Here is an 18,758-nt window from a genome sequence, read left to right on the forward strand (position 1 = left end):
CCCCAGGTATGGAGCCAATCCCGCGTTCAAATGGGATACCGACTCCTCTTTGCTGGTGGCTACCGGCATAGGAAACGCACTGTAGATCTGCAAGGCATGATTAAACTCAAATACCGGCAGATGAATGAACAAACGAACGTTGCCGTTCGCCAGCGCCGCCTCCACCCTGGCCTACTGGTACGCTCTCCAGCCATTTCCTCCTTGTAATGCTGGTGTCAGTCCCCAGTCTTGGAACAAGGCTTGTCGAACTGAATTCAGCGCTTTAGTCAGTAGATTTGGAGGACAAAGGAGTGGTGACCGTCTCCCTATAGCTGGATCTGCAAAGCCGGTTTGCCAGCCGTGCAAGACGTCGGCCGTCCAATCCAGTGCCCTATTTGCCTTTTTCACAGACATCGTTACCTTCTCTAGGAAGAGTAATTCTCTGGCAAGGTGGGTCCAGCTTTCATTGAAGACTTTCCTCAGCTGCGCCTGCTCTCGCCGCATCTGACCCGCCGCCGCCATGAGAGCACTGATTTCGGACTCATGCTCCGCCAGGTGCCCCATGGTCACATTTAACAGGGTCGCCTACTCCTGGAAAAGGTGTAACACCTCCAGACCTTTCTTGACAAATTACTCAAGCCTCGATTGCACTGATTCCAGGTCCTTTATCTTAGCGGTCTCAAAGAGCCAGTTAAGCAGCTGGCTACCTATGTCGAACAGCCCGCGCTTCCACCTGGTTTCGTCGCCTTTCAGAGCTCGTTCCAACTACCAAAATTCCTGCCCCCGGTGCTCCGCTCTTGCCTTGATTTCAACCAAGTCACGTGCCGGACCTTTCAAAAACGGGGTGACTTTCATAGGGAAATTCCCGTGATTGCTTTGTCAAAGGAACGTGCCATATCGTTTACCCAAGCAGTGACAAGTTTAATTACTTGTTCAGCTCGCTTAGTGGGCACTTCATAGATGACTACCCATTCCAAATCACCCAGGGCCAAAGTACCTTGTGGATGAAACATCGCTTCTTCGGTCGCGACGTACTTCCCTCTCATTTCATTTGCTTAAACCATTTGGCCTACGACACAGACCAATGTGAAGAACAGCATATTCTTCATCCAACCGCCGGTGATTCCGTTGCAGCTGAGACCACGGAATCCTTTCCGTCTTGTAGGCCTTCGTCCATTTCGGCAATCGGCTCCAATGGCCGGCGCCTCATTCTCCCCTTTTCTCTCCTGGCTGGCGGCTCCACAGCTGCTGCAGCCGTGCTGGTGTCGGTTGTCACTCCAGTGTCGGCTTCAGGCGTCTCACCCGTGTCGGTTTCGACACACGCCATACCCTCTTCAGTTTCGGCGCGTGCTTCTTCCAAACCAGTGTCAGCACGCGCGACATTCGAGTCGGTGTCGGCACGCTCGACATCCAAGTCGCTGTCGGCATGCTCTAGCTTCTCATCTTCTTCGTCGCTATCGGACTCCTCGTCCGATTCAACATCAAACTTCTTCATTTGCGACACATGCACCACTAGAGTTTTTTTTCGCTTGGTTTCCGAAGTTTGTAGTTCAACACAGTGACCTGCCTGATCACTTTGTAGGGCCCCACGTATTGATGCAGTAATTTTTACGCGAGCACCTTCTTCCGCTGCGGGCGAAAGATTAATCTAGAATAATCTAGCTGTGTTTAAAGAGAAAAAAATCTGAGCACTTGAAATTGATCCCAGTGCCCCTGGTGGCGCAAGCCTAAATCTTAATTTTCTCTGTAAAACATTTGAGTGTAACAACTTTGGGGTATAGGGAAGCACTTTTTTAGTTCAAATAATTCAAAAACATACACTATATTCTAATAGAATAAAGAAAAACGCGTCGTTCGGCATAACAAAATTAATTTAAGGATGTTTTGAAGTATTTTATTTATATTTTTGGAAACGCCGGTATTAACATGGCGTTTATGGGGAGAAAAGTGGTGTAACTAATCATGTGAACGATACTTTAGCGCCCTGGGTGTAACTCCTACAATTTTCCATGTTAAGATAACTTTTAGAGCACTTTCTCTTCTGATAGAGGAAAAAAGAAAAAAAAATTAATCCTTACCAGTAAAACGATATTTAAGTTTTCCTGAGACACGTAGCGCCATAAGAATGCACTCAAAAACAGGGGTGTACCTAATCGTTTGGTGGGTACTGTATGTATTAAAAAAAAACAATGATAAAGCAACCCACATAACAATTTAATGCAGTAATCCATCCCACATCTGTCTTACTAGGACGTGCAGTGCTGGACCGCTAAAGGACGGTATAAGAACGCGCTTAAGCCACGGTCATTTTTTTTTTAATAAATCCTCCTCAGAAGATGTATTATTTTGATCTCTTTCTTTAAAAGCCACGTTTCCACAATTAACATTCGAGCATTGGCGTTCAACTTTGTAAGAACTACGTACACCACATCAAATAATAATCTAGAATTATTTTTTTCAGTACTTAGTGGTTGGTTAAGAAGAAGAAGCTCTGTCTATGATGCGGGAGGCCAATGGTCGACACTCGTAACAATTATGATTCTTTTCTGGTATTTTGGTTAAAAAGCGTTTAGTGTCGATTTATTAAATTCAAAATTTTATTCAAAAATGAATTTCTTAGTGATGGAAGCCAAAATAATTTCACTGTATAATTTGTCAGTCTAAAGTTACCATCAACAGTATTCAATGTTGCGTATATGGTAGATTACTCAACAGTCATGCGGTAGACTTCTGTTCGAATCCAATGACAGAATAATATTTTTAGCGTTTTTTTTTTGGTAGAGCAAAAAGTCGTCCCAGTGAACGCCAAAATGAGAGCTTTGGTGACCATAAAAATCCGTGTATTAGAGCAGTTTTGGCCGGTCATCAACACCTGCTAAAATCATCTTTAAGTCATCGTTGTAGGATTTCAGGACCGAATAAAGAAATCCTAGTAGTGCCGTTAGGATGAATAAATATCCTTTAAAAGACGTCAGTGTGCTGTGTGGGAAGCAATTAACGACCCTTCAAAATTATCTGAGCTTTTTCTTACAAGCCTAAGATTAGCTATATTATTTTTTGTATATCAATTTACGAAGACCATAAATTGTCTTTTCTTCCAGTCACAAACCTAGAGGAGTTTGAGATATTCGAAAGAGATATAAAAAGATTTTATGCAATTTATAATAAAGTGTTAAGTTTTTACAATGGTCTCTTATTAGTAATCATTGAGCAATGTTCTCATTAATATAAGGATATATAAGGAGGTTATATCAGAAGGGCATAGAGTGTGCTTATTAAGTATTCAGTAGCAAAAGATTTGAATGGACTTGGGAGACCAATCAAAAGAATAAAAAATAGATTGGGAGAGCGAGGCATAAAAAAGCCCTGGATCCATTTCTTTAAAAGCCACGTTGCCACTATTAACAGTGTAGCGTTGGGGTTCAACTTTGTAAGAACTACGTACAGTATCCTGCACAAAAATCCGAACACCGATTTAATTTTTTAAAGCCACCTATTGGCGGGGTAAAGGGTTTTTTGTTTGTTTTTCTTTAAGAGGGAGGGTAGACGGGGTGATGGACACATAGGGCAGGGTTGGGTAAGTCTAGATATTTTTTTTATGCCTTAAGGTATTACGCTTTAAGGCAAGTAACAGGTCGGGACATTTTTGCAACCCCCAGGGTGGTGTGTTTTTTTTAAACGATAGTTGGAAATGTTGGACTTAGGCTGTGTAATACTCCTTACCCAAATAAATTAGATAGCTGCCTGTGCACAATTATCTCGATACCGATGGCATATGTGTATAGCCTCTGATTGCGACGCCGTAGATCAGAGTTCGATTCCCAAAAAGGAATTGCAAAATATTTGGTATCGTTATAATATTCTTCATTCGAATTTGCTGGAAATATTAATTTTTCTAGAACGAAGGAGATTATTATTTTTTAAATTATTTAATAAACAAAAAAACATATTGCTCGATGAAAATTTGTTTTATATATAAACGAGAATTTCTCGTAAGTTAACCATATTTACTCAGCACCTCATCTGGAATCGAACGCCGATCTCCAGCATCACATTCAGAAACGCTACACCTACGCCATTGACAGCGACGTAAACATTTACAGGCAGCTGGAAGATAAGCTAAATTGTTTCAGCAACATTACCAAGCCCAAGCCCTAAATTTCCAACTGTCGTTTTAAAAAACACACCACCCTGGGGGTTGCAAAAATGTCCCGACCTGTAACTTGCCTTAAAGCATAATACCTTAAGGCACCTTTTTAAAATGTCTAGACTTACCCAACCCTACCCTGTCGTGTCCATCAACCCGTCTACCCTCCCCCTTAAAGAAAAACAAACAAAAAACCCACTACCCCGCCAATAGGTGGCTTTAAAAAATTAAATCGGTGTTCGGATTTTTGTGCAGGATACTGTACACCACATCAAATAATAATCTAGAATTGTTTTTTTTCCATACGTAGTGATTGGTTAAGAAGAAGAAGCTCTGTCTATGATGCGGGAGTCCAATGATCGAAACTCATAACAATTACAAGTATTGATTTATTAAATGCTAAATTTTATTCAAAAATTCATTTCTTAATAATGGAAGCCAAAATTATTTCACTTTCTCAGTCTAAAAATGCCTACAAAAGTATTGAAGGTTGGGTATATGGTTGACTAGTCGACTGTCCTGCGAGAGACCCGTGTTCGAATCCGATTACAGAATAATGTTATTAGCGTTTTTTTGTGTGTATTGGATCACTAAACTTGAAGAAATATTAGGCAGTGTCTGGATTCGAGCTCGGGTATACCACACCACAATTGAATCTTATTCCACTGTTCCAATCTACACATATGTTTAATATCATTTTCGAGCAATCAAATCAAAATGTTGTAAAACACTTTAGTTTTTTATAAAAACGCTAAGTTTTAATAATGAACTTAGCGATCGGCGATCTTTGCCACCCACAGGGTAGTGTGTTTTTTTTTATGACAGTTAGAAGTGTTGGACTGTAATATTCCTTGTCGAAGTAAATGAGCTAGCTGCCTGTTCACAGTTATTTCGTTACCAATGGCATATGTATAGAGCATCTGGTTGCAACACCGGAAGTCAGTGTTCGGTTCACGATAAGGGAATTGAAAATCTATGGTGTATATATAATATTCTGTGTTCGAATCTAATTGAAATGTCTTTAGAATGGAGAGAATTATTATTATTAAAATTATTTCATGATCAAAAAAAGAAAAATTGATTGACGAAAATTTGTTTTATATATGACAGAGAACTTCTTATAAAGTTACCATAATAATTCACCACCCTTTCTGGAATCGAACACCAATCTCCAGCATCACAGTCATAAACGCTACATCTGGTGTAGGTGTAGGTATTACATGCGCCTCTGGAGGGACGAAACTGAAATGCAAGCACATGCACCATGTTTTATTTTCAATTGATAAAGATTTATATTATTAGGGATGATCGTGGAGAAATTTCTTCTAAAAATTCCCAAAAACAGGTTGGCCTTCCTGTTTGATCTTGTTCTAACTTACACTGCCGCCCATATAGTACAAGTCAGTTCCACGGACATCCATAGTATATTGAATTCGGAAAGGATGACATCTTACGGACATCTGTGAAACTGCCGAACCTCCGGGTAGGACTGGATATTGTAACAGTATGTTGTATTGACGGTTCACAAGACTAAGACTGCCGCCTGATACACGACCACGGGGGACTATATATGGGGGGGAAACACTGACGTCACACGTCCGGTAGCATTGCATACCGGATCACATAACGTGGTCATTGACCACGTGACATCCCCCCCTCTAGCTGCATTCGTCCCCGAATGCATTACTAAAAAACAAACATTACAAAAAAAAAATACCGAAAGAAAACCGGGAACATTGGTACATGATATAGGCCACATGACACCCCCCAAAAAAAACATCATCCTTTTTTTTCGGCGGTACTCCACCGCCGCGCACGTCGCTTCTTAGCTTCTTCTTCTACGAACTCCTCCACTATCCGTAGGCGTTCCCGAAGGTCGGCCCTATTAACGTCTCCTTTTCTCCCGCGGCACCACTGGATGCTGAACACAGCCACACTGGCCCTAAACAACGCTGCTCCCACACCCCATAGCTCGAATGGGTATGTATGATGTTCCGCCGCTTGTTTTTCCCTCTCCGAGTCGTCTACTGAGTCGTCTACCGACCGCAGTTGAGTAGGTGGGAAAAGTTCCCCCATCCGCGGTCCTAGTAGTCCTAGCAGAAGGAGAAGAGCCCCCACTGCAACCTGTGGCATTTGTCCGTATCGTACCGGTGGCATCCGGACTCGTGTCGATCGACGCACCTGATCGTCCACCCTTTCATTTCGAGCTTCTTGCACCTCCTCGTCCAGGGGTATAGTCTCTCTAGTTTCAGCCTCTCGGTCACGGATGTACTTTCCCCTGGCCTCTATGGTCTGCCCTGCTGCCGTACACAGTCCTAGTTGGTCTCCTGGCCACGAAAAATAGTCGCCATATTCCACTAACACTTCTCGGATCTTTTCTCTGTCTGTCGGCATTAATCCTTCTCCAATCCTGCTGTCAAATTTGTGCTCTCGACGCGCTTTCTTCACTACCCCTGCTGTCGCGACGGCTACTAGCGTATCTCCCTCTTTGATTTCGGTCACTGGCTCGATTATTCCTAACACCGTCCCCTCTTCGATCCATTGTTTGTGGTCCGATAAGTGGGTTATCGCCATCTGTCCGATTGTTCCAACGCCGCTAACTAGGACCTTACCCGTCGACACCCTTATCGTCCTCTGCAATGCTTGGGATGGTTCCACCAGTGCACCTTCGCCAAATCCATTCAAATCTAGTGGTTGAGTTGCGACCACTTTCCTCGATCGGGGTGAGACCCAGCATCCATTCTGGACTACTAGTTTTGGTGCTTCCTCCGTCATCTCTTCCACCGGTGCTCCCATGGCAGTGTCTCCAATGAAGATCTCCGGTAGTGTCCCAATCTTCAGCTGCGTTCCAAGTTGTTCCAACATGTCCTTCCCCAGAAGTAAGTTGATGTCGCCGTCCAGAACCAAAGCCTCCCCTCGACGGTCATCCTCCCATCTGATACTGACAGCATTGCGGCTCCTCCCGGTTGAATCTCCTTGCCGTCAACTGATACTAGACGATTTGCGCGCCATGGTGTCACTGTTATCCCTAGTTCTCTTACTAATTTGGGCGAACACACGGACACTCCCGCCCCTGTATCTATCACGGCAGCCACCCGTTTTCCCCTGCACCACACATCCAGTACTACCATCCTCTGGATGTCGATTTTCAGAATTGGCCATGCTAGCACCTCCGGGTCTACATGCTGTGTCCCTACTAGACCAATTACTTGCCTACCCTCTCCAGCGAATCGCACCTGCCGTTGCTGTTATGGTGCCCCTCCTTCTCGCTGGGAGCTCGGGCAGTCGCGACGTATGTGTCCTATCCCTTCACACCCGTAGCATACGACCTGTCCGTCCGGCGTCCGAGCCCTCAGGCCTCCCTGACCGTTTGTTCTTGTTGGACACTCTCTCCCGATGTGTCCCTCCGTCTTACATCTGCTGCAGATAGGTTCCCCATCCGAAGTCCATTTCGGTATCGATCGGTTATCCGACCGATACTGTTGACTCTCCGCTCTTTCTCCTTGCTGTGCGGCTGCCCCTGATGCGTTCCTTAATGCAACGGCTCCCATCAGTCCCTCTAGCAATTTTTCTATTCAATCCATTCTCTCACTTCCCGCCGTTGGTGTTTGTTTTCCGACCACGCCCATCGCCCATTCCTCGTGTCTTGCTCGGGAAGTCATTTCCTGATACCGCTTAATTTCTTGAAGGAATTCGTCACATGAGTTGGGTTTCAAACTCCAGAGTTTCTCTAGTAAACTTGGCTTGAGTCCTCTCCATAGGTGCGCCAATTTCGTAGCTTCGGACATATTCGGGTCTACTCTGCGGCATAAATCCAGGATGTCGTAAAAATACTCGATCGTGGATTCTTCGATTCCTTGTTTGCGTTCTCTCAGTTTCGCTTCATTGAATCGATTCTGATTGACTGGCTTGAATTGCTCCAACAGCTGTGTTTTCACTCCTGGTACAATTGGCGGTCCTGCAGCATCCTCCCATTCGGCTGCTAGTTGTCCCGCGGCCTCTTTGTATGAGTACCACTTCTGCGCTGCCCCGGACAGCGACAGCTCCACGTGGTCGCGAAGTTCTTCATCTCCCCATCGATTATATCTCCCGATTCTTTCGTATCGATGCATCCACTGCACGACGTCTTCCCCGTCCTTCCCCCCGAAGGAGGGAGGGGATTGGAATTTTATCTGTGCGGCCATCGCTTGCCTTGCGCCCACTTGCTGTTGAGCTGCTCTGAATCCCCGGATGTAGCTACTGATATTCGATGATCTTCTTCTCAAATCCGTGAAATCCCACTCTGGCTGCTCTTCTCCGTGTTCTCCCGATCCTTCTTTCTCTTCGGCGTTCTCCCACCGCTCAGTTTCCTCCTCACTGAATGTGAGATGATACTCCTGCCGAACGGATGCCGGTCGCTGCTCCTGTTGGGGTTCGTTAGCCCCGTCCTCTATTTCTCCTCGCTCTTCCGTTCCGCTTTCCCTCAACGGTCGACTGCGCGTCCTCGCCCGCCCCTGGGATGCACTCCCGATCTCGGGTATCTCCCAACTACCCCGTGCCACGAACCGTCCCCGAGCATCTCGGTTTCTCTCCCCGCTCCTTACGTCCTCCTCTCCTATCATCTACTTCCCGCAATCCTCGCACCGCCTGTTTCTTGCCGAACTCTTCGGCTCCCGGTTCACTTCTCCGCTTCTTGCCAACAACTTTGGCTCACGGTTCACTTCTCCGCTTCTTGCCGAAAACTTCGGCTCACGGTTCACTGCCCCGATTCTTGCTGAACACTTCGGCTCACGGTCACTTCTCCGCTTCTTGCCGAACTCTTCGGCTCACGGTTCACTGCCCCGATTCTTGCCGAACACTTCGGCTCACGGTCACTTCTCCGCTTCTTGCCGAACTCTTCGGCTCACGGTTCACTGCCCCGATTCTTGCCGACCACTTCGGCTCACGGTTTCAGCTATCCACGTTCCCTCAATGTACCCGTCTGCCCCGCCTTAGCCTTTTTCACCGTTTTCCCCCCGGCGTCTCTCCTTCGTTATGCTTCCCCCGATGGCCCTACGGTCGGAGCCGTGACCCCGTACCCCAACAATTTAAGGTGCTAAAAGCAGTTGGGTCGTCGACTCTCAGGGGTCCCTGACAGCCACCGCCTCCGTAGCACAGAATCGAACAGAAACACAACCACAAAAGAGACTTACCGGAGGTTCTGCATCTACACCATGTAACAGTATGTTGTACTGACGGTTCACAAGACTAAGACTGCCGCCTGATACACGACCACGGGGGACTATATATGGGGGGGAAACACTGACGTCACACGTCCGGTAGCATTGCATACCGGATCACATAACGTGGTCATTGACCACGTGACAATATTACAAGACCTCCTGGGAAAATGCCATCGGACATTCTAAGGGCATCCGAATGGGCTTCTTCTGGCAGTGAACGGCCGAATCAAGTTTGATTCCAATCAAAATTTGATTCGAATCAGTGATTCAAATCAATTTTGCTTGATTTCCCGATTTTTTATTCTAACCTAGTTTTGGTTTGATTTTTTATTCTGATTTTGTCATTTTTCAATGAAAATGATTCAAATCAATGATTCTTTAAAAAAGAATCAAATTTTTTAGAAAATGCATTATTTTTATCCTTATTTATTTTATACGTCACAACGTCGGCCTTTATTAGCAAGCATTACATTAGCAAACTTACTGTACGTCAAGTCTCAAGTGTCAGACTACAAGCATGCTTCAAGTGAATTTCAGCTTATATCAAGTATAAATATAGATGTTGGAAGGTAAGAAATGTTACATATTTGAAATAATACTTAGATAACTAATGACTCACTGAATATCTGAAATACTATCATCCAGTGTTCTGCCGAATAAGGAAAAAATTTATTTGAATATGAATACGAATAAAATGAAAATTGAATCGAATAAAGAATAAGAATAAAGAATAAAAATAAAAAATGAAGAATAAAGAATAAAGAATAAAAATAAAATATATTTTTATTCGTATTTCGAATAAATTTTCGAATAAATTTTCGAATAAAATAAATTCTAATGATTTTCTTAATTTAAGGATGATGTTTAGATTTTTGAATCATAAAATTAAAAACAATTAATAGTAAATAATTAAGCAAGTGATTTGAAGCAATCAGCCAATTACACTTCCAGTCAAATGACTCCAAATTTCTGAACAGCTCACACCTGTCTTACACTCACACGAGTCACACCTATTCAAAATTCAAGTAGCCCTATTGTATTAGCATTCAATTATAAAAATAAATGGCATTATTTGATAATTTTATTACCGAAATGCCTAATTCCAGTTGCAAGATTTGATACACTTTAATACGTAAACGTAACAGCTTAGTTTTATACTTTAAGTTCTTCCAATTGGCAACTCAGCCAATGGCAGAGGACGTTGCTCAAAATTCTTCTCGTGGTTGCAGACGAATTTTAAGTGTCTAAGTCATAGCAAAAGAAGTTGGAACTTGTACGCAAAGTGACTCAAAATTGCTGTGATTGTACTTTTGTTTACATAGTTGTTTTTAAAATGAGTCAAATATTAATTTAATTTATTATTAATTTAGTTTAAAATGAGTAAAATATCGGCAATAAGTGCTGAAAAATAAAAATTTTGTAAAAGGGGAATTAATTCTGCATTAATTTTTGTGTGATAAAACCTGTGATGAATTCTATAGAAGGTCGATCGAACCTAAAAGTCACCATTAATTTGTCAGCAGAAAAATAACTTAGAATATCTTTCCTTGTACGATAAAATGGAATAAGACGACGCTTTTTGGCTCGGCGATTTTCGGCTCGCAATTCATTATCACTCCCCGTAGATAAATCGTCAAAATTATCAGTTAAATTACCCATATCCTCTAAGAATTCATCAATGACGTCATTACAATAATCGGCCATTGTGTAAACAAACGCAACGCCACTGCCTATTCTCACCGCTACTTATAGAACTTAAGCCCGTAAGTCAGTTTCAAGGCACCTAAAAGGTACCTTGAGATTTGAGAGACTTAACTTAGTTTTAATGCTCGACTTTTGAGTTTTCAAGTCCAAGTTTCTTACTTGAATTGAAATTTTTTGTTCGGAATTCAACTTCGGGTAAAGTCTGAAAATTTTTTCAAGTCAAGTAGGAAAAACGCCTAAGTCAAGTCCAAGTCAAGTCTAAGTCGGCGTTCGGAATACGACCCCAGAAGTAGTATCACTAATTCAAGAGTGTGCTAGTAGCAGACAATTATTGGCCTCATGACATTTTCAATGGCTAAACGGAAAAAATAACTCCAAACAAAAGAGCAACGGCTAGCGGAAACAAAGATTTTTAAAGTTAGAGGAACTTTATTTTTTATTCGATTTTTCCATTTAAATTTTGGATAATCGAATAAAAAATAAAAATAAAATACAGGTAAAAAATATTCGAGAATAAAGAATAAGAATAAATCGAATAAAAATTTATTCGAAATAAAGAATAAGATTTTATTCGTATTCTTATTCAGAATACGTTTTTTATTCGAAAGAGCTTTATTCGGCAGAACACTGCTATCATCTTTCTCGCAGTAATAAGCTTAACCGAAGCAAATAAGCATTCATATTTTTTCTCGCTCACTAATGAAGAAAAAAATTGACACGGATATTGCTGAAAATGTTACATTAGAAGATGAAAGTGATGAAATTGTGAGGGGAATGAGCGAAGATTCTGATTTTCATATAGATTCAGAAGACGAACCAAATGATCATGATTTGCTACTTGAAGAAGGAGAAAGACATAGGACCAATTCTTCTCAAAGCAGGTTGTCGACCAGCAAATCAAACGAGCAGAAACTGGGGTATGAGCAACTAGTTTTGCAATACTTTGAATTTCCCGAAAGTCTCAAGAAAAAGAAAAGGGATGAAATAAAAGAAAATGAAAACATCAGTGGGAAATGTTTAGTGTAGGAAAAAGTATTCTTGTCGTCCTTTTTCAGCCAGCAACTGGCAAAGGCATCTTAAGGTTAGTTGCACTTTACTGCTAGACTGGCAATATGCGTTTACAACATTTTCATAAATTTTTTTCTATATTCTATAGACACATTCTACTGTATACCAGGAGTACACCAAGAAGTTGAAAGAGGCTAGAGAAGTTAGGAAGTCTAAATCTAGGTCCACATCCAGCAATTAAGATATTGTCGCGGTTATTTGAGGCCCCATGGACTAGTTGTCACGTCCGGCGCTTCTGTATCGGCTATTGACCGCAACTCTACCCGAGATGTCCGGCAGTCTTGTCAGCAGATATTTCTCCCGGTAGCTGCTGTCTACGTTAGTGCATAAATACTTGTGTGTGTCCCTTGCTGTGCCCCCAGTCTAGTTGTAACTGTTTGTTAGTACTGTGTGTGTGTGAGTGCACCGACAATGAATACAATCTTAATCGCTACTTGAGTCTCAGCGTTATTCCTCGGTGCTACATGGTGGAGATGCAGAACTTGTGGTAAGTCTTTGCGCTGTTTCATTCTATTGTGCTCTAGTTGTGCGGAGGCGGAGGCTGTTAGGGGCTTCCGAGAGTCGTCGACCCAACTGGCCTATGCGCCTTAAACTGTTGGGGTACGAAGCCACAGCACCGGCCGTGTGACGGGCGATTAGGGTGCGATAGCGCGGGGACGGCCATAAGAATTTCTGGGGAGGTAGGTGGGACCTAGTGGTGATTAAGGGGGCGTAGAGGCGGACAGTGGTGCGCTGCAAGGCGGTAGATCATCGCCGGTAACGATTGAAAAATCGGGAGTTAGACGAAGAGTCGTTCGTCGGGAGGCGGTAGGTTACCGTTGTGAGCGATCTGAGGATCGGGTTTTAGACGAAGAGTCGTTCGTCGGGAGGCGGTAGGTTACCGTTGTGAGCGATCGGAAGATCGGATTTAGACGAAGAGTCGTTCGTCGGGAGGCGGTAGGTTACCGTTGTGAGCGATCGGAAGATCGGATTTAGACGAAGAGTCATTCGTCGGGAGGCGGTAGGTTACCGTTGTGGGCGATATGAGGATCGGGCTTTAGACAAATAGTCAGAAGGCAGTAGATGAGTGGGGGTGCTGGTAGAGCCAGGGGAAGACAACGCCCTCGCGACGAGTTTGGGCGATTTGCGCCAAGGGTTGATCAAGCAATTGTAGGTGGTATCGTCGAAACCCTCAACCCGAGTAACCTTGTGCGAAGGATCGGGAGTCGAGTGGACGACTGTGTAGGTGAGCCAGGAGGATTATCCGGGTGGGAAGACCGTACACGGGTAATAACGAGAGAAAATAATTTGGGGCAACATCAAGCTAGTATTAGCGAGGAGGAAACTCTAGCGTGGGCGGACGGCGAGGACAGCTCTGATTCTGAGGACAGTGAAGAGGGAGTAGAGTGGGATTTTGGCGCTTTTCGACGGAGATCTTCGGTTGCAAGCGCTCGATTGCTACGCGGCAGGTTAGCGAGAAATTCTGTTGTGGCCGCGGCAGTTGCCCCCCTCAATACCGTAGGGATGGCAGCCCAAATCAAATTCCAGACTCCACCCACATTCACCGGTCGGGATGGGGAAGACGTAGTGAGTTGGATCCATCGCTACGAAAAGGTGGGTAGATACAACCGATGGGGTGAAAACGAGTTACGGGATCACATTGAGCTGTCATTAGAGGGGGCTGCGGGCAAATGGTATGCGTGCATGGAGGCAACGGGCAATCTTCCCAATGCGTGGTCGGACGTACAAGGGCCCCCGGTGGTCAGGGGAGTTAAATCGACACTGTTGACACAGTTTACGCCCGTAAACTATGTGCGACATAACGAGGCCAAATTGCGTGCGAGGAAGCAGGGAATTGAGGAATCGACCCTGGAGTACTACTACGACGTGCTTGATCTGTGCAGGAGGGTAAACGCGCGTATGGCCGAAGCCACGAAGCTAGCGTATCTCTGGCAGGGGTTGAGACCTAGTGTACTAGAACAATTATGGAGCTTAAAGCCCACTAACTGCGATGAGTTCCTCCAGGAAGTAAAGCGCTTCCAGGAGATGACCGATCGAGGGAAGCAATACGAGTGGGCTATGGGAGTTATGGGAAGGGAGGAAAGACCCACGCATGACCCATCGCAGCAAGATGCAACGGTAGAAACGAGGTTGGAAAAAATCGAGAGAATGCTGGGAGTTATGGGAAGGGAGGAAAAACCCACGTATGACCCATCGCAGCAAGATGCAACGGTAGAAACGAGGTTGGAAAAGATCGAGAGAATGTTGGAGGAATTAATGTAGAGAAGAAAAAGAGCGGCGTGAAAGCAGCCGGAGACAGAGAAGGAGAAGCAGAGGGGAGGACTTGGCCAAGCTGAAGACCCAATTGGTAGAGAAGAGCGACACTGCATGGAAATTCTTCGATGGCGGGAGCGGTTGACTTGCTGAAAGTGGAAAAATCCCCCAACTTATGTTATTTTATGAACTCATGTACTTTTTTTTCTCTCTCTCTCTCGGTTGATGTTTGGCAAGGTATTGTCTTTGTAGAGTGTAGAGGGGTCAAATGTTCCCCATGGTATGTTGAGTTTTTGGGATATAGAGTCTTATAGGAAAGTAATAGCGGTCGGGACGACTCGCTATCTAGGGAGGGAGATGTCGCGGTTATTTGAGGCCCCATGGACTAGTTGTCACGTCCGGCGCTTCTGTATCGGCTATTGACCGCAACTCTACCCGAGATGTCCGGCAGTCTTGTCAGCAGATATTTCTCCCGGTAGCTGCTGTCTACGTTAGTGCATAAATACTTGTGTGTGTCCCTTGCTGTACCCCCAGTCTAGTTGTAACTGTTTGTTAGTACTGTGTGTGTGTGAGTGCACCGACAATGAATACAATCTTAATCGCTACTTGAGTCTCAGCGTTATTCCTCGGTGCTACAATATCAAGGCAAACGACTAAAAGTTAGACAAGCAAAACTTAATTTCTTCGCAGTCCAACATTAATTTCTTCCCCTATCCGTCTATGACAGATAGGGAGCAAAAAGTTATTAATAGGCTTATCGTGAACTACATTATTGACGAGGCAAGACCACTCCAAGATGTAGAATCAATCCCATTCCAAGCAATGGTAAATGGTTTAAACCCCCGTGCAAACATTATGCGTGTCAAAAAGCTAAAGAAACTCATCGAGACGGAGAGAAAATCCTACCATACGGAACTGCTTCAAAAATTCGAGTCAGGGAAATACGTTTGTTTAGCAGTTGACATGTGTGGTTCCCTTAATCGTAGCTTTATGGGAATCACTAGTCATTGGATCGATGAAGCATCCCTCGAAAGAAGATCTTCTGCTCTGGCTTGTAAAAGATTCCAAAGTGGGAAGTTCAAAATTACGACAATCTTTTTCTTTTTCAATCAGTATTTAAAATGAATAAATCCATTTATCTTTTATATTGCTGCTTTCAGGGCGACACACTTCTGATTCTTTTGCCAAAATGATTCAAGAGGTGATGAAACACTTCAAGCTTGGTAATAAAGTAAAATCCATCGTTACTGACAACGGATCAAATATATGCAAGGCGGTTAAGAGTTTCCAAGAAGAAAAGAAGACAGTTGTGAAAAAGAAAAGGCTTGCTGCAGCAACTTTGGCAAAAGAAACCGAAGAAAAGGTTGGCTTTCGTAACGATGGAGATACAGACAGTGACTGGGGAGACGAAGATCTTGAATTTATCGACATTGAACTGGAAATAGTAGATTCGGAGAATGACGGGATCATATCCATTGGTGTTGTATTAGATGCTCTGATTGTCCAAGACAAGGACGAAAACGATAAAATTACCGTTTACAATACCGCTTATATCCCGGAACAAATACGTTGCGCCTCTCATCTCTTGGCCCTACTGGCGTCCGCTGATTTTACAAAGATTTTGCTTACTAATCGCATCTTTAACGAAAATTAAAACCGTTCTATGGGCAAGCTGCCAAAATTGTGGAATAGATACAACCGAAGTACCCTAGCATCAGATACAGTTCATTCCGTTTTCGGTAAGAACTATGCTTGAAATATTTGTGAATGGAATTTAAAAACACATTTATTTGTAAATTTGTTAAGGTTGTCAGCTCAAAACACCAGGTGAAACCCGATGGAATTCTAAATTTGATGCTGTAGAGGACATTCTATCCAAAGATCGAGCTAAATTAGATGAACTTATGTTAAGGCTGCAACTGGAGACTCTCGACGAAGAGGACAGGATTTTACTAAACGAATTTTTATTAGTCATGAAACCGATAGCTGTTTACCTCCCCATGTAGCAAGAAAACAGCCCAAGGATGTCCCTCGGCCATTCTGGTCGGATATTTGGGACATCTTTAGAATATCTCAGAAAGAAACCAGCAAATCCTTAATACGTCCTAAGGATGTCCTTCGGATTGTTCCTTGATTGATTGCTGCCTATTCATATCGTTCTCATGTACCATGGACGTCCAAAATGAACTATTCCGGGCACTATACGGTCACTCAATTTTTGATAGATCCTCCTGGACTTTACAATATGTTGCTGAGTAATTAAGTTTGTGATTTAACGGAAAATCAAATGTATTCTAAGTTTTTTTACGTCACAGTTATTTTGTTTATCAACTGAACTGACCAATAAACAGAAAATAATCAAATCAAATGAAAAAGTAACGGATTTTTTTTTATTTGGATGATGAATAATTCTTATTCAGATGCGCTGTGCCGGCTTGTCTTCAGTGATCGGCTTCCTGTCCTTTGCGTGGCGCAAGTAGTCACGAATGTGCTTTTCCATTTTTTTTTTTGTCTGTTGCCCCTTTGGAATCTGGACTGTCTTTGGTAGCACCTGAAGTATTTAAATAATGGGAAATGAATCTATGGAATAGAAGACGTAAGAAAACACCGCAATACTTATAATGGTAGACCACACTTCAGTGTCTTTGAGCTTTCGATTTCTCCTCAATCCATCAACACTAAATTCTCGTTGGAGTGCTTTCGTCATTAGCCTGGAAATGATTCTCCTAATGAGATCTCCCGTATCATTCCCACCTATCATCTTAAGCTCATCTACCTGTAAAAAAATAAATTTTAGTTAAAAGTGATTTACGTGTACAATTTAGAATAAGTATTTAGAACAAAGAGTTCACACCACAAGCGCAAGTTATAGCAAAATAGAAAAATTATTTTGATGAATAGAGTTTCGACACTTACTGTTTGTTGTTTGAACTCTTTGTCCTTCTTTCGACGGTTAAGGGCCATAAACTCGGTGTATGACGTCAGTGTCCATTTGTCGAATTCCTCTGGCTGATGTGATGCTGTATTCTTTTTGCTGAGGGCGTCGATAGATTTTTGCATGGTCCTAAGCCTAATCATCAGCTCGTAGTCAGCCTCCTCTCTATCTCAAGAATCGAAAGCTAGACCAATGAGATTTTTCTTGAGGTCCTGTTCGGAAGCTGAAGAAAATCTATTATACTTGCTTACGTAAGAAGCAGGGAAAAATCTGTAAGTCACCTGGTTTACGATTACTCCCGATGTTTCTGTCTTTACCGCAGGCGGATTGAAATGTCTAGGATGATAGACGAGAACACAGTTTTCTAGAAGGACTTCCGTTAGCTGTATTGAAGGTAGACAAAAAATTGAAATATTATCACGATTGTTTGAACCAAAGTTTCGAATACCTGAAGAAGTCGGTTTAGGTAACAGGTAATCCTCCCCAAGAACAAAACATGAATTTTCCTGCTCCTCTTCGTAAGAAGATAAAAAGTTTTTGCCCGATTTAAGAGAAATAGCCATTTAACTATCTTGATTGTTTGAATAACGAATTCTGGTTACATTTCGTGCTTTTCTTCCCACAAAGCTAGTCCTTGCAACCTAAAATACAGTAATAAATAACAAATTAAGAAATTACTTCAAATTGCTACAATAGTTGGTTTGAAATGTGAAGGGAACCTGATGATTCAATTGTGGCGAGCTTTGTATAGATGAAATACGATAATTTCCCTCATTTGAGTCTTGTTCATGCTCACCTGTTTAAAATTTGATTGAATGAACAATTTTAGCTGCTCTTTAAAATCTACATTAATAAGAAAGCTACCTTTTTCTGCGTCAAAACCAAAGGATATCGAATCCTGTGTTTGCTCAAAGTCGTCGTTTTCACGATGAGCGTTCCTTTCCGTGGGCCTAATCACAGACCGCTTCCCTTTTGTCTCTAAACAGCTCGGACGACTCATGTTGAACTCGCCACGGGATTTCGAAGTATTTTCGTGTCCTAACAATAAAAAAAGAAAATGATCTCTTCTAGATCAAAACATAGTGCAAACTATATATAATGGTTTACTACCTTTTGTATTGGGAACCGGTGGCGCCAATTTGACTTTCGCTGAATTTCTGATTTTCTGAATTTAAATCGTTGGAGGAATCACTACCATCAGAGGACCAGCTTTCACATCGATTCCTCCTTTTAGAGGATGTCGAACGTCTCAGCTGGCTTTTGCTACGGTAACCTGGAGAATAATCACAACAAAGAAGTCGTTTCGATGCGATTTTTGCCCGTTTGCCTCTGCCCAAGCCCTCTGGATCAGTGACAATTAAGTCCTTCTTCTTCATACACTGAATTCCGTCCTCAAGAAAACCTAAAAATGAACAAATTTACAGTATATTAACATGTGTATCTAATGAATTCAATAATTTTTTTTAATTGA

General features: G+C 42.9%; 1 protein-coding gene across 1 annotated transcript; it reads left to right on the forward strand.

Moving 5' to 3' along the window:
* Nucleotides 1–13,304: 13,304 nt before the first annotated feature.
* LOC123469667 lies at nucleotides 13,305–14,800 on the forward strand. Its single transcript, XM_045168838.1, has one exon. The coding sequence runs from the start codon at nucleotides 13,603–13,605 to the stop codon at nucleotides 14,359–14,361; it is 759 nt and encodes a 252-aa protein (XP_045024773.1). The 5' UTR covers nucleotides 13,305–13,602; the 3' UTR covers nucleotides 14,362–14,800.
* Nucleotides 14,801–18,758: the final 3,958 nt, after the last annotated feature.

This window comes from Daphnia magna, linkage group LG2 (genome assembly GCF_020631705.1).
Source record: "Daphnia magna isolate NIES linkage group LG2, ASM2063170v1.1, whole genome shotgun sequence".
Lineage (NCBI taxonomy): Eukaryota > Metazoa > Arthropoda > Branchiopoda > Diplostraca > Daphniidae > Daphnia > Daphnia magna.

Excerpts from the sequence above, each read along its gene's own strand:
- LOC123469667 (XM_045168838.1), top strand. The coding sequence starts at position 13,603 with ATGGCAGCCCAAATCAAATTCCAGACTCCACCCACATTCACCGGTCGG.